Genomic DNA, 17,068 nt, shown 5'->3' with positions numbered 1-17,068 from the left:
CAGTGGTTAAACTCTTTCCAGAGGTCCTCTGCAATATGTTGTAACTTTTGCCAGAGAAGGAGCGACCTATCTCTTCAGTCAGTGGCACAGATTGGATTCGTAGTGTACACTGGGGGACAGTTCTGCACAGGGAATGCTATGGTCTGAATGTTTATGTCCCTCCACAAAATCCATATGTTAAAATACTAATGCTCATGGTGATGGTTGGGCAGAGGGGGAACTTTGGGAGGAGGCTTCATGAATGAGGTTAGTGCTGTCATAAAAGTGACCCCACAGAGCTCTGTTAGCCCTTCCACTGTATGAGGATGCAAGTAGCCCAAAAGAGGGCCCTAACTCAACCAGACAAGCACTCTAATCTCTGACTTCAAGAACTTCTGATGTTCTCATCTTCAAAATTGTGAGAAATAAATTTCTGTGTGGTGTTTTTTTTTTTGTTGTTGTTGTTTTTTTTTTTTTTTTTGTTAGCTACCCTGTTTCTGGTATTTTGTTATACTGGCCTGCATGGACTCAGACAGGGAAGCTAAAGTTCCCCTCTAATGGGAAGGACTAAAATGTATATAATTTTCATTAAAGTCAGGCATGCTGGGAAAAGTGCTCAATGTAAAGGGTTGAGTAACCTAACCCACATCACTTCCCTGTTTAAAATCTTTCAGTCTTCCCACTGCCTTTAAGATCAAGTCTAAACTAGACTTATTCCAAGCTAACCTCTCCCTGACTGTATTCCAACCCTTTAGACACATTTTTTTAAATTTTCAGAGCCTGTGCTTCTTCCCACCATAAAAGAGCTCTTTTATGCTGCTTTTACTTTCCGGAATGTTCTCTGACATCTGCCTCTCCCTCCTACCCCAACCCCCAAGAACCAAACACAACACATTCTCTCACATATACACACTATATGGCTTGATCTGGTTAATTCCTACTCCAATTTCAAGTCTTAGCTTAAATCACTTTTTCAGGGTTGAAGGGTTCTTTTGTAACCCCATAGACTATGAAATCCATTTTCTATAAACTCTCATGCCTCTTAAAAAAAAAAATGCAGGGTGCCTAGTGATGCAGTTAGTTAAGTGCCCAGCTCTTGGTTTTGGTTTAGGTCATGATTCAACAGTCCTGAGATTGAGCCCCATATTGAGCTCCCCACTCAGTGTGCAGTCAGCTTGAGATTCTCTCTCCCTTTGCCCCTACCCCCTGCATGCTCTCTCTTTCTCAAACAATAAATAAATTTTTAACAATAAAACAAAATGAAAAACCTTTTCTTTTATGATTGCTTATTTAATAGGCTTTCTGATGGTAAGCTCCAAAAAGTCAGGGAACATGTCTTTCTTATCCACACACCACTATAGCCTTATCACTTAGTAAAGTGTCTGGCCTATAGTAGATGCTAACAAAAATTTATAAACTTTAATATAGCTAACAATAATAACTAATATTTACTGAGAGCTTACTCTATGCTAGGGGCTGTTAAAAGTGGTTTACATAGAATAAGACATTTAATTTCTTACCTTTAATATAATTTCTGTAATTATCCCCATTTTACCAATAAGAAAACAGGTTAGGAAATTTGTCCAAGCTCGTACAGCTAGCGTTGAAACCCAGAAAGTCTTACTCTAGGGCTTAGCTGTTAATTCTTACGCTACCCTGCCAAAGAGGGCTTGACAAATTCTGGCTAGTAAAATAACAGATTCATGGAAAAGACTGCCTTGAACTTGGCCTTGAAAAATGAATAGTATTTCTGTTGCTTTGAGATCTGAGGATAGTGGAAGTGTTGCTGGGTGAACTGGTGAGACTCTGGGCTCTAGGGCCTCGACCAGCCCATCCGGAATGAGTCCCTGATGGTTCTTGGTCATGACTCAGAAAAGAACTCGAGAACAGACACTCAGCACAGTGGATGAGCATCGTAAGTGGGAAAGTTTATTAAAGTGAAAAGTACACTCTCAAGATAGGAGAGCAAGGTGAGCTTGAGTGAGAGGTTTGCACACTTGGGTTTCTATCTTTTATTGAGAGCTGTTAACTAGAGGGTAGAATGTTTATTGGGTTGGGAAGCAGGGATTTGTACTTTTTCTTCCTAATTTTGTCAGGGGTTTCCTGTCATGGCACCTGCCATCTTGGGCCTGTCTGGTTTGCTCTGGCTTCTTGTGGAGTGCAGCAGGGTAGCCCCCTGAACTTCCTGAGTGGGCCATGACTTCTTCGTTGCTAACTTCCAGGTATCCTGTTAGAACCTAACTGCCCACTCTAATAGGAGCCACTGAAGACAATTCTACTCAATCTTCAAGGCTGGAAAGGGACAGAGCTGAACAAAATGTCACCAGAAAAGTACTCCTTGACTCTCCTGGAAGGCCAAGCTCTTCTTAGCTTCCTGTGTGCTAATTGGCTGCAGGATAAGGGTGGTTTAATTTGTAAGCACCTGCACTTATTCCCAACATGGCTAAGAAGAAAGAGGCCTTGGCAGAGATCAGTTTAGCAATGTGGAGAATTGTTGGCAGGTGTAAGAGAACATTGGTCAGGGTATCTGTCAGGAAGCTGTTGAACGGTCCTGTCTGACTCTGTTAGGATGACAGAAGTGAGTAGAGCCTGAAACAGAGAAGATGGTGTCAGTCCAAAAAGAGGGCTCAGTTCCATGACAGACAGTCAGAGATGGACCAATACCGGGAATCATCATGAAGAAAGAGCAAAAAATCTTTGAAGAGAGGCCAATGATGCAAGAATAGAAGCAAATTTCTTTATGAAAACCCAAATAAGCAGACATGGAGAAGATGAAATTTGAGAGACGGATAAAAGGGCTTGCATATTATAGGGGTCAGCTCAACCTGTCCTTTTTAAAGGTTTATGCAACTGATGCTTCTTGAAAAGAAAGAAACATTATTTCTGGAACTGGGAGTGGAAGAGATAGAATATAACCAATAAATATTTCAGAGTTCAAATTGAAAAGAAGAAGGTGGGAGAACAACTGGAAATAGAAGGTAAAAAGGGAAAACTGTTAGAGATGTAACTAAGACTTTGTACAGATAGATAATAAAAACATGCATTATTTATTATGATTATTAAAGACATGTCTCACTAATTGAGAGAAGGAACCTGGAAAGAGTAGATTGACTGCCATCTCATTAGCCACCCTCAGCCATGGTACAGAGAGAAGCCACCCACACACTCCCAACATTTTAGCTACTAAATTTTGGGGTAATTTGAAATTTAGTAATAGGTAACAAATATGGTTCTTCTCCATTATCTTCAAGAGATCATTTTCTGTGTTTGTATCTGAAATGTTAATGTGCTCTAGGTTTCATTCCTGATGTTCTTTTCTCTCTCATTGTACACTTCCTTGATGATCTCAAGGATTCTCAAGATTTTAATGGTCATCCATATGCTGATGCTTCTTAAACTGCCTCCATTTCAGATCCTTCTTTCTCCCCATACATCTATATAACATACTTTTTGCATAACATACTTCATCTAGATGTCACATAGACCTTTGCATTCAAAATTACCAAAATTCAAATCACTGTCTTCTTCTTGGACTTGACTTTGACACTTCTTTTGGAAGATTCCTCCCTCCCTGACTTCCAAGATCTTTTTTTGATGGTCTAGCTTCCAATGGGAGTGTCTTTGACTTTCCGTCTCCATACTTTACATCCATGATGAGTATCCTTTACTATGGCTAGATGTTGTTCTAAGCACTTTGCACTTATTAACACATTTAACCTTTTCAAAATCTTATGAAATATGTATTATTGCCACCCCACTGTATGATAAGAAACTGAGATTTTGGAAGATAAATAAGTTGCCTAATGTCGCATGGATAAGTGGACGAGTTTAGCAGAATTTAAACCCAGACAGTTTTCATTTAGAACCTGTCAATTGACCATAATGTACACTGTCACCAATTCATTAGTGACCTCTTTGTTCTTAAATATGCCCTAATAAAAAAAATGCTGGATTTCATTTCTTCCTTTCAGTCTCTACTACTATAGTAGAGTTTAGTCTTTCTTCATTTCCTTCTTGGACCATGAAATAGCCTCCTTCTGTCATTACCTCTTTGGTCTTTCTGAAATCATATCCCCAAAACACAAAGATTTAAAATGAACTTTGACCATGTTGCTGTCCTCAGGGGCTCCCTTCTCATGCTCAGGATCATGTCCAAAGTACTTAATATGGCATAAGAGCACCTTCATTATTTGATTTCTACCTGTGACTCCAAACTTGAATTCATATTAGTTTATCATAGACCATAGTTCCTTTCAATATAGCAGTTTTTACAAGACTGGGCTTATTGTTCCTTGGAAACATCAATATACAATAAACAAACCAGCAGGTACATAATAAACCTGATCTATACTCTGCTGGGGCTTCTAAATGAACTCACATGGCAGTAGAAAGTACAGTTGGAATGTTAATTAAGTCTCTGTTTTCCATTTTGTTGTCAACTTTTATGGCAGTTACAATTACGTTTACTTGATTATGGGCTCTTGCCTTTTTTAGGAACATTAGCTTTTCAAAAAAGATTGTTGGGGAGCCTGGATGGCACAGTCGGTTGAGAAGCTGACTCCTGATTTCAGCTAGGGTCATGTTCTTGGGGTCATGAGACTGAACCCGGTATAGGGCTCCACAGTCAGCCAGGAGTCTGCTTGGGATTCTCTCTCTCCCTTTTTCTCTGTCCCTATCCCCCCAGACTCGCTCCCCCCTCACTCTCTAAAATTAATAAATAAATAAATCTTTTAAAAAGTAAAGATCGCTAATATACTGCATGCACTTATTTATTAATTCAGTAATCATTTTTTAAAAGATTTTATTCATTTATTTGGCAGACAGAGATCACAAGTAGGCAGAGAGGCAGGCAGAGAGAGAGGAAGGGAGGCAGGCTCCCTGCCGAGCAGAGAGCCCGATGCGGTGCTCGATCCCAGGACCCTGGGATCATGACCTGAGCCGAAGGCAGAGACGTTAACACATTGAGCCATCCAGGCACCCCTCAGTAATCATTTTTTTAAGCAAAGAATTTACCATGTTAATTTCTTAGGATTCCACAGTAAATAAAAGAACTAGAAACTTGACTTAGAATATATATGATATAGCAAAATAAATGCTAGAACAGAAAGGAAAACAGAGGCTGTTACATTAATTTGCAGGTGGGGCATCTAACTAAAACAGAGAACTCGGAAGAGAAAGCTGATGGGGGAGTAGTAATCAAAAACCAGGTCAAGAATGACCTTTTTCTCCCTACCACAGAGATTGACTATTATCCTGCTGGCTACAGGGAAACGCTCACTAAATTTAAGTAGCAAAGTGATAAGATCAAGATAATCATTTATCTTCATACTGATGTGTGTGGAATGAATTGAAACTGAGCAAAATTAGAAGTCTGAAGCTGATAAGACGACTCTCATAGCTGTTTCGCTGAGAAATGAGAGATGCATAAAGCTCTGGCTATGGCAGTGGAAATGGAGAAGAGGAGACATATTTAGGATACATTACAAAATAATGGAACTTGGAGATTGATTAGGTATTGTAGGCTTCAAGGGAGATGTGTCTATAGAGGAAGTCATTAGGATGATTCCCATATTTTGAATTTAGTGATTAGGAAGATATCATTTCATTGTTTCATTGTAACCATTTAAGTGAAGAATTCAAGAGGAAGAGTCAGGGAACTGGGTGGAAGAATGGATATCAGCTTTGAGTATGTTAACTGTGTGATGCCTGATACAATTAGCTATATAGGTATCCAGCTCAGAGGGACACATGGGCTGGAAATAGAGAATTCATAAACCGTCAGGTTAGAGGTGAAAACTGAAGCCACAGAAGGGAATGAACTCAACCCAAAGAGAATATGTAGACAGAGACTTGTGAAACAAGGCAGAGTAGGAACTCTGGTGAGACCTATAGGTCTTAGGATGTCCTAAGTAAAGGGAACTCAAAAGAAACTTCAAGATGGACTTTGGCAAAAGGTAATAGAGATTTGGTGTTGTGGGCTGTACTGTGTTCCTCTCAAATTCATGTATGTAAGTCTGAAGTCCATGTACCTCAGAATGTGATTATATTTGGAGATACAATCATGAAAGAGTTAATTAAATTAAAATGAGGTCATTAAAATGAACTCTAACCCAACACGACTGGTGCCTTTCTAAAAAGAGAGGTTATAACTCAGAGCAGAAGGAAGAGGCTGTGGAGATACAGGAAAAATGGCATTTATAAGCCAAGGAGAGAGGCCTCAGAAGAAACCTGATCTCAGATTTCTAGCCTCTCAAATACATTTCTGTTGTTTGAACCATCCAGTCTGTGATACTTTGTTATGGCGGCCCTAGTGAACTAATATAGTTAGTGAATTGACACAGCAAATATAGATAAGAAGAGTATGTGGAGATGGATGTTTCCTTCTTGTGTTTGTGTTTCTTTTAGTGAGAATCTTGAAGTATTTATTTTTATATATTAAGAGCAGGGGGGGAGATGCGAGAGAGAAGCATTGATAGAAGGCTTAAATGGATAATAAGCAAGATACCTGGCATGGAATCCAGCATATAGAAAGACACAGTCTCTACTGAGACAGAAAAGAAAGATATTAAGTGTAGACTGAGTGAGAAGTAAGTTTGTACACAAGGATAACTTTGAAGGAAAAACTAGAAAATTCTTGACTAGGCTTGAGTATTCTCTGTCAAGTTGAAGCTAACTCCATCTATTGAGCTCAAGGTCAGAATGGTCAGATGAGGAACTTGAGGGGATTGCTGGAAATTTTAAACCACCACTGTGGGAACAGGGGGCGGGGTAGTGCAGCCTTGGGGGAAGAGTGTGGACCTTCTGAACTGTGTGGAGGCTTCGGTTGAAGCTAAAATGCCACCAGTTCTTTTGTTGTTATGATTTTCTCCAAGCAGTACACGTTCACAAGAGGGCCAGAAAAGTAATAGGGTTCATCTAAAGTTGGAGTGTTTCTGGTTTATAGAAGGAATGGAAGGCAAGGACACTGATAATATTATCAAGAGTGGTCAAAATGGATCGGGATTGATTAGAGGAAGGAATTGAAGACCGGAGGAGCAAGATGGACTGGAGGAAAGCCAGGCCAAAGAATTGGGTCTTGATGGGACCCAAGAGTTTGTTTGTGGTCATAAATGAGGGTGAGAGCTGAGAGATGGGCCAGTTGCAGTGAGGCAAAGGGTTAAATGCTGGATTCCCCAATGTTCAGATGCCAGGGACAGCACAGTTCTGCTGAACACAGCTAAGGATGGGAGTGGCTCTGGTAAAACAGACAGGAAGTTGAGAGGCAACAAGAAGACATTGGCAGCCCACAGGATATAAAATCACCAGGTTTCAGGCAGGATTTGGGGTGGAAAGGACAACCAGAATCCAGGCGCATTTTACAATTCTTCGTTGATCTCTTAAATCTTACGTATTCATGGTGACCCAGGTTTACAGAGAATGGTAATGAAAACTTGAAATCCGATTTACAAATTGTTACTTTCCAGAACAAAAGAGGAGAGGACCAAAGAAAGCTAAGGAAAAAGTAACTGATTTGTACATATCACCATCCCTGTTTTCTTCCCCATAATTGCAGGCTTCAGTGGTTCAGGATTACTTCTGACTTACTAGATAGCCAATAAACCTTGACCTGTAATGTGAATGCTAATTACACACTAAATTGTAATGAAGTCTTTTACTAATTATATTCTTTAAAAAAGGAATGATAGCAAATATTCATTGAGGGTTTGCTATGTGTCAAGAACTTCCTGGCTGTTTTAGACTCATTTATCTTTACGAGATAGGCACCAGTATTTCTATTTTACACATGAGGGAACAGAGGCACGATGATGATAAATAATTTACCCAAGATCTCACTGCTGCTTAGCAGCAGAGCCAGGATTCCATTTTATGTGCTGTGTTCTGGAGATCCAGAGAACCAGAGCCACATTTGAAGGAAGAGGCACTGAGAGAGTGTGAATGTGTCAGAGGCAGACGTTATTATTAAGAAATATTCCTCATACTCCGATAGTTCGGTAGAATTCTTTCAAAACATAAAAGACAGTAAATTACTGTCTATGAGTAACAAAGACAGGATTTTAAAAATTAATTCATCTAACAAAAATGTGTTGAGCATTGTGTGTACACATATATTGTGTAGAGTATTAGCATAACAGGCTATAAGGAAGTATAAAATGCATTCAGTTATGATACTAAAATACACAAAAAAGGAAGTAAACTATCCCATTGGATATTAGAAGGTGTAGGAAGAAATTCTAATGAATAAAAATAGAGATTTCCATTGGATAAGCTCATGTTCTTTTATGTATGGTAGAAACAAATTTGGCTACTTGCCAAGACCATCACAGACGAGAGTGAGGGGACCACCAGCTGTTGTAGCACCAAGAAGGGGGACTTTAGCAAGCCTCCAGCGAACTCTACCAGCACTCCTCCTTAGCTGACACTGACTCACCATCCAGGCCCATAATCCTCTCTGCTTTTTTTTTTTTTTTAATCAGCTTGATGCCAAGACTCGCTTAGAGATGTTATTCTGATCTGAACTGATAAAAAGTTGCTACAATCTTCATTTCCCCCACTTTGTGTGAACATCAATTAGTTTTCCTTGGCTAAGAGATGCTGCTCCCAACTTCTGTGGGACAGAAGCAATATACGGGGTAAATAACACATCACCTTTATAAAATCCGAAATACTGAGTACAGAAACCCATCTATTTCCAGGGTTGTAAAGAAGAGAAAACAGGGAATTTTCTCTCCAAATAAGGCTTCAAGATCAGTCATAGGCAAGGTCCTGGCCCTGTCCATCTCATGTCACTCATGGTCATTCCTGCCCCTAGAGAGAAGCTAAGAGACTGATCACAGGGATGAAGAGAGGAAAACTGTATGACTCAGACCTGAGAACTAAAAAACAAAGTAAGACACCAACAACCCTTCTTCCATCAGCAATGACAAAGGTCACCTTATCTTTGTGGTATTCTTTTTTAAGACATTAGACCTTTTGTAATAACCTTTAGAAAGATGATCATCTTCCCCTCAAAAAAGGTGCTTAAAGAAGGTAAACTTGGCATGAGGGGAGAAAGTCAATAATCCAACATGTTCCCTTAAATTTGTGGGAAAATGATTCTATGCTGGACTTACAAGTACAAAAAAAAAAAAGGATAATGTAGTCACACATGTTAAGAAATGTCAGTCGAATAGTATAGAATTTATAATCTTTAGTATTCATAGAAGAGTAGGAATGCCAGAGGCTGCAATGTGTATGGACTGTTTTACAACATTATTAAAAATAAAAGAAATATTAACTCCATTTATTTAAAAGTATATGTGTTTTGGAAAATTTTGTGAGTGACAACAGTGATAAAAGACTTTGCAAAAACTGAATAAAGTAAATATTATAGATCGCCAATGGGACCATTGAAAAAAAGATTTTGTAGCTCCTGGTTCAGAGTAAGATAATTATTATTCTTTATTTTTATGTTGCTTAGACCCCCCAAAAATCTCTCTAATGGTGATAACTAGTAATCCTTTAAATTAAGGGGTCCAATCTGTGGATGGTTCTAGAGAATTTAGGTGACTTTCAAGAAGGTGGTTACGTTTGGGGTGGCACTGGGTAGAATAGAACTCATTTTAAGAAATACTTTAACAAGAGTTAGAGGGATTTGAGGTGAGTGAAAACAACCACTTACATTTGTTAGGCAGGCTTTACCAAGGGGAATGCTGAGGAAAAAACCAATGTCAAGATGAGTTTTTTTGGTAGACTAGCAAAAAAAATGAGCTTAAATAGCATGAGCAGTGTATCCAGTACTTAAATCAGCATTAATTTAATTTATAGTTTTATCAGAATCTTAGATGATTCTTTTCATGGAGTCTGGGTATTTGCCAAACTATCACTAGGTGCACATTACTGAGGGTTGGTTGTAGACCACCGGAGTTTCCTAAAGAGATCAAAGCTATACATCTTCTTCTTTTCAGTCAATCACATATTCCCATCAGATTCTCATTCTACTGAAATTTTCACATTACTTAGTACTACATTTATAGAAGTGGCTTTTCAGCTAAAAGCTGAGCAATGCTTTTGCTTCTGAGGAGACTTACTTCATAGGCCAGAGTAGCCACGTTCCAGGGTTTGCGGTAGTAGACCTGGGTGTTTCCATCCCGAATGCGGTCGCAGAGTCCATGGTAGTACTCATTGTCAAAAGGTGTGGTTAGGGGGTCCATCCCTAAGATGTTGATCCTGAAAATGAACAGAGTAATATCAGAGATCCCAGGAGCTAATGCAAGGCAGTCCTCTGTAGCTGGGGGAAAGAGAGAGCTTTGGCTCATGTCCCCATCACCCCATATATGCAAGATATAATCAAGAACAGAAGCAAAGGTCTGCTCACTTCTGCTTTACGTCTCTGGCAGCAAGCATACCTTAGGAAGGCCTTATAAACTTCCAGACATCGAGGGCACTGTTGAGAGCACAATGAAAGAAATGCAATAACTGAGGAACCAGGGACCATCTGGCTCCTAGAGTCTAAATTCCACCTCTGTGACTCTGAGCTAACCTCCCTTAGTGAGCTAAGAGCCAACTTCGTAATACCACCTATTTAAATTATTTGAGAACAGAGCATCTCAGGGGAGTTGTATAACATATGCATGTAATTTTTAATCTGTGAATCAACATTGGGGCTCTTTCTCTCCCCATTCTCTTTAAACATAAGCCTTTTCCTCCAGCTGTCTCATTGCTTGTCAAGAACCTCATTCCCTCCAGGCTTGTATTATTTCTATGATACTTTCCAAGGGGAAATACAAAGATTTCAGCATCCTGACAAGGCATTTTCAAAAGTTCTACTTTTTCCTCTCAGCAAAATATTTTTATTTGGCAAGCTTTAATTCAGAAACAGAAATCTTATTTAGCTTTAAAAAAGTTAAGTTTGATTTGTAGACTTAAAAGCAATGTATGAACAAGGAGCAGTTCATTCTGTGGGAAGTACACTTGTGTTAATTGGTTAATTGGAGGAATGGTCATTTGCTGTCTAGTCCGAAATATATGGCTCCAGATCAGGGAGGCCAAAGAAGGGTTTGCTCTGTACATCTGTAACTGAGTTTGAGACAAAAGCAGAAATTCTTCCATGCCTCTAGACCACATCCCAAACTCCAATGAGCTGGATTATAAATCTGGATGTTGGTTTCAAGAGTAATTTGTCAAACGGTTTTGATGGTTTGCTCTAAAACCCATTGTTAATGGAAGAAAGATAATCAAGAATATGTTACCATCAGTGGGTTAGTTAAAAACTACATCTTCACGTAAATGACACAATCTTTTTTTTTTTTTTAGAGATTTTATTTATTTATTTGAGAGAGAGAGAGAGACCTTGAGCGGGGGGAATGGGGCAGAGGGACAAGCAGACTCCCTACTGAGCCGGGAGCCTGATACGGGTCTTGAACCCAGGAAGCTGGGATCATGACCTGAGCTGAAATTGATGCTTAACTGACTGAACCACTCAGGTGCCTCCAAATGGCACATTCTTAATGAATTTTGAATCTGTAAAGAAAATGACGTTACAACTCAACTTTAAAGGAAGGTACTTAAGGAACAAATTTAGTAATATCTTTCTCAGAGCTAAATGTACAGTTAAAATTAAGCACTTCTGACTTTTTCCTCTACTAGAACTTTTCATGAAAAATGCTATGGCCCTAAAATTTAACATAGGGCCAAAAATCAGATTTAGTTGAGCAAGAAAGAAAAAGAGATATTAGTATCTGGTTTACTTTCTCAAACATCTAATGCCTCATGACAGGTTAACATTTCAGCTTCACTTCTTCACCCATATCTGCATCCACAGCAAGTGAGTCATACTTTTTTTTCCCTTTGGTATGACTAAGGTTTGATACAAAGACAAGAACACTGGAAGCAAATGATTTGCGTTTGTTTCTTCAATAGGCCAGTACATTTCTTTTGTTCTATAGTGAACTTGTCCTTCAAAAATCTCTATTAACAGAGACCCTGTACCTCTTCCCTTACAGGGAATAATGACATTAATCTTTGCTTATAATGATGATGAACTCTTGGGTGACTATGATACCCTCACAGAGTGCAGTGTTTGTAGTAAATAATGAATAATATTGAGAGAGTTAATACACAGTCTTTTCTCATGAAAAATATATTCAAACTGGGGAGTCGGACATATAACCACCAATTTCAAAAAAGAGTCCAAGGTCAAATACACTCGATGAGCCAATGAGCAGCACAGGCAATTGCCGTGCAGGTTCCCAAAGGGAAGAAACCTTATGGCAGCGTCATAAATAGAGGTTAGAAGAAGGAGGATTTGATTTGGGTGCTGCAGAATGGGGATGGAAGGGTAGGTGGAATGGTGTGAGCAAAATCCTGCAGGTGGAAATGTGTATGGCGTGATTTCAGGCAGTAGTCTTCAGATTTTCTGTTCATCTACTCTATAAAAAATTACGACAAATTTTGCCTGCCTGCACAATGTTGGCATGACATCTAAGATTTTTCATCTTAAGTTTAAGCTGTTGCAAAGGATATAATTTCTCAACATGCTATAAATATTTATCTTATAGTTATTTTTCCTCTTTTTAAAATAAATCCGATGAACTATAAATGTCATAGTGATGGTGGGTGTCCAATCCCTGCAATGTTTATATTTCTTTAGCAACTAGACATTTTGTAGAATTCCTTTTGATTTTTTTTTTTTTTTAAAGACACTTTATTTTTTAGAGCAGTTTTAGGTTCACGGAAAAATGAGTGAAAGATTTAGAGATTTCCCATATGAACCCACCCTCTTTTGATTCTTCAATCTATTTTTCTAGTCCATTTCCACTACAGAAATTCAGCTTAATGTAATGTTATTTCAGCTTGGAAGTTTTAATGGATCACTTTTTTAATACTTTTTTGTATCAAAAAGGTATTCATTGAAATTTTATAAATAATAAGTATCCTTTGACTATTAGGTCTAAATAATTAAAAACTCTTCTGATTGAGTAAAATTATTAGCAGCATATATATGTATATTAAAAAAAACTTAAATAGTTAACAAACATTATTTTTTTTGTAAAGTTTTCTCAATGAGTTGAATGGATGTCTTTTTTAATTAAGTGATTAGTTCCTGCCTTCATGGATGAATATTATTTATTGCTAGAAAAAGACAAGATTCATAATCAATCATATTTCTACTTTCCATTTTTGTAGATATTAATGTTGATAAACTTTACTCATGTACGTAAGTGGAAAAGAATAGAAGGCATTTTGTCATGGCAAGGTCACTTGATTCTTTGATCTCCTGAGTTTTGCACCAAAAAGAGATCAGTAGTCTATCATTAAGAATTATTTTTATAACCCATTATCTGAAAATTTATACGATATCTTTCAAAAAGAAGTGGAGATGGGTTGACTTATAAGACACTGGCGTCCAACTCAGCACCAATATTTGGAAATGTTTCTTGGTTCTTCCACCACAGAGTAAAACTGAGATGGGTGAGGGGAGCACTCTTCTTTTGGAAGGTGATAGTTAAGCGATTGTAAAAGGGGAAGGGAGAGGAGAGAATGGGCTTCACAATTTGGATCCTACTGAGTTGCTAAACTTTCCGAGTTTATGAAAAATATTTATGTATGGAATTGAAGATTCACTCTTTGTTCAATAGATGAGTTAAGCCACTAATGGTTGAGCCACTAATAGTTGAGAGAACTATTATTTAAAACTTACCTGTCTCCCCCTTAGAAAGTCTTTGCACCTCACAGTATGCACACCCTACTTTGAAGATTTTGTTTTACAGAACAGCAAATAGACTAGTTGGCTGGATCCATCTGGAAAGTTGCAATGAAACTGCTCCACAGGCTAAAGCACGACTAAGGAAGAAATGTTTCAAAACCTTTGACTTGGTTCCACTACTACAGAGACAGCCAGTCTAGTCTAGAATGAGCCAATTTTTTTATTCAGCCAAGAAACACGAAAACTTCTATGGTTGGAATGCCATTGCCTGGGAAATAAAAAAAGCATTTGTATTTTGCCAGCACCTAGAGATGCCTGTTTTCATACCAACATCTAGAACCATAAGCAGTTCCAATTTGCCAGGTGAACAGAAAAGAAAGCTCCCTCCACAGAAGGGGTGCTATGCTTTAGATCACATAAAAAAAGTAATTTGTTGCATACCATACATCATTTACAGCTGGCTTGGATTTCTATTTTTTCAATGAGCACAAGATGGGTTGGGGATTTCCCTAAACACTTCTGGAGAATCTCAAATGCCTACAAGGCAAAAGGCGGAAACATTTGTGTTACAAGGGAATTCTGCGGGCATTAAGAATTTAAGGGGGAGTCCTTCAAATGAAAAAAAAGGTATAAATTAATGACTGTGGGTACTTGTGACTTTCATGTGTGAAAGAGTCTGATTGTATATGACTTCTGGTGAGACTTGTTGAGATTTTCCAGATAGGATTGCGTAGAAGCAGTTTCTAAGCCTGTTGCTATTACTTCTTTTGGAAGTAATAGGAGTAAACAGGAGTTAATAGGAGCGCCTTGGAAGAATAATAGCCATGCATGGTAAATAAATACAGAATGTTCATAGGATTGAAGAATATCACCGATATAATAAAGCATGTCATTTTGAGAATTCTTCTTAAATATTAATTACTGATTTCCTCTCTTCTATACTCTTAATTCAAAAATTCAGAAAATCAACTTAAGGAGTTTCATTTTCTAAGGTTCATTTTGCTTTGAAGTTAGGGTGTTGATTGATGATCTTTGCAGTGATGGGGGAAATGACGTGGGTGGTGATGAGCATGGGGGGAGAGGCCAAGGTAAGGTGGCATGGTGAAAAAAATAGAGTTTTCTAAAAGTCAGAGAAACTTGGGTTTAGTTCCACTAGAAACTAAAGAGTTCTGCTAGAATTGAAAGAGACTAAACTGGTCTTGCTGGCTTCCCTCCCTTTTTTTTTCCCCTATAAAATGAATATAATACTTTCTCTGACAACCTCAGGATTATTATGAAAAATCTATAGGAAAAAATGTAGGAAAGAAAGTTCAAAGCATTATGCCAATGAAAGCTGTTGGAGAATAATAGACTTTAGGAAGACTGGTTACAGGTAATTGTTCATGGTAATGAGGAATTTAATAAAAAATACTGGTGAAATTATTCTATGAGGACTTACTTCATTTTTCACCTCTTCAGCCAACCTTCCCCATGGCGGGGGGCCCCACCCTCTTCCTTGGTCCTGAAGACTCAACCCTGTGTCATTCACTGTCACCAGCCCTTACCGTGGCAAAAGATGATATAGTTACCCAGCTCCCTGGGATGCCTCATTATGAAACTTTCTAGCAAATGCTATATAATCCATTTCTCTGTTTTCTGAGAAAACAGAGAAAACTAATAGATTAGGAATGATTGTTTTTCAGCTAAGCAGGCTAAAATTTCCATATCCTTTCACAAGGTGTAAATTTGCATTGAGTGAAAATACATAATATGTGCAAAGCCCTGCTTCAAGCCCATCTGTTTAGATTAAGGAGAAAACTGCTTCTTGGATCCCAAATACAACAAAAACAATGTCATAATGGACTTCGACCATGGACTCAACAGTCTCTCCCTAAGGAAAGCAGGAGAATGAGTCCTAACGCATTGGAGCAGGCTGTGATCTGGTTATAAGGTGTCTGACAACCTCCATACCATTTACTGACAATTATTAAAAGAACCTCTTGTGTTTGGAGACAAAAACTGTACACTTTGTGTACCTTCAGGCTACACTTTGTGACTCCTACCTTCAGGCTAGGGGCCAAAGACACTTAGTAGGCAATACTTGAATGTTGCTAGGACGAGATTTTATAATGTGAGTAAAGGGGGTGTGAAATGTTTTACCCATTTCCTAACTCTTGGTACCCTGGATTTTTCTCCTTATTGAGATTCAACAAGTGCAAGTTCAATCTAGCTTGGAGGGAGAAGACATCTCCATTTATGGCCAACCCTGATCCAGAGGCCTTACCTTAGGAACTGCCCCCTACCCTGGATAGGGTTTCTCAGTCTGAGTTCCACTGATGCTGTGGGTCTGGCCACTGTGTACCTTTCAGGATTGGTCCAATCCAGGGCCTCTACCCACTGGATATCGGCAGTGCTCCCTCACCCCCTGAGTCCTCTGTCCTATCCCCCACAGTTATGACAACTGGAATAGTTTCCAGACATCATCAAATGTCCTCTGGGGAGCAAATCACCCCTGGTTGAGACCCAGTACCTTAGTCCCTCTATTAGCCTTGCTTTTACCATGCCCTCATCTTCTTTCCTCTCCTTATCCCCGTCCCAGGAAATAAGTCCTGAACCTGAATTTATTTCTAGGGACCCAGTTTCAATCTTACCTAATGCCATTGACAGTATTTTAGAAGCACCTATTTTCATTAATTCATGAGCTGATTGATTGATTCACCTATTTGTCTATTCCCCAGTGTTGATAGAGCATCTGTGATAAACCAGGCACTGAGATTTATGAGATTGATAAGACACATTGCATGGCAGACAGTGAAACAGAGCCACATGCCATCTCCATCAGTAGACCAGTGGATGTGGGAAAAGATGTGTCTCTGTTGAGTACAATTTGGCAACAAATCTACCAAAGTATCATTATTGAAAACAGCTCAGAACTTTTGGAAACTGAAATGGAAACTATGCCATGGGCATCCCTGGAATGTTCTCTGACTATATGGAACAGCCCCTTGGACCTACATCATTTTCCTAATTCCAAGAACACAGATCTCTGGTTAGTGGTTATTATTCTGTAAAACTCTTGAGTTCTAAACTGTCCAAGACTTCTCATCTGAGTTTAGCTGGCCCTAGCCCCTACATTTTGCATAGAAAATGGGCGAAACTTCACTTTGTAATGAGAACCAGAGTCTCAACACCATCACCAACCAACATCACAACTGCTTCTTCTGCGCTTTCCTCTTGGGTCAGCTCTACAATGCTGTACTCTTCTGAGAACTTATAACCAGATGTCTATCCAGAACAAGTTCCCATGGAAGACAGCGTTACTGACAATTCAAACATCTGAACGGCCAAACCCACCACTGGCAATTCAATGTCAAGTGATAACATGTCACTTGAACATGGCTGTGGTCTTTCTGAAGTTCTAAACTG

At 38.8% G+C, this 17,068-nt stretch overlaps 1 protein-coding gene across 1 annotated transcript in view; it reads right to left on the bottom strand.

The window, feature by feature from the left end:
• Positions 1-17,068, bottom strand: part of C9 (complement C9) — a 48,579-nt gene that overhangs the window by 19,324 nt on the left and 12,187 nt on the right. Inside the window, exon 5 of the mRNA XM_082723441.1 lies at positions 10,047-10,185. Within this exon, the coding sequence (XP_082579567.1) occupies positions 10,047-10,185 (139 nt within the window). The remainder of the gene's footprint in view (positions 1-10,046; positions 10,186-17,068) is intronic.

This window comes from Mustela nivalis, assembly GCF_964662115.1.
Source record: "Mustela nivalis genome assembly, chromosome: 3".
NCBI lineage: Eukaryota > Metazoa > Chordata > Mammalia > Carnivora > Mustelidae > Mustela > Mustela nivalis.
Note: the sequence above shows the minus strand (reverse complement) of the source record. Positions and strands in the feature narration are given on the sequence as shown.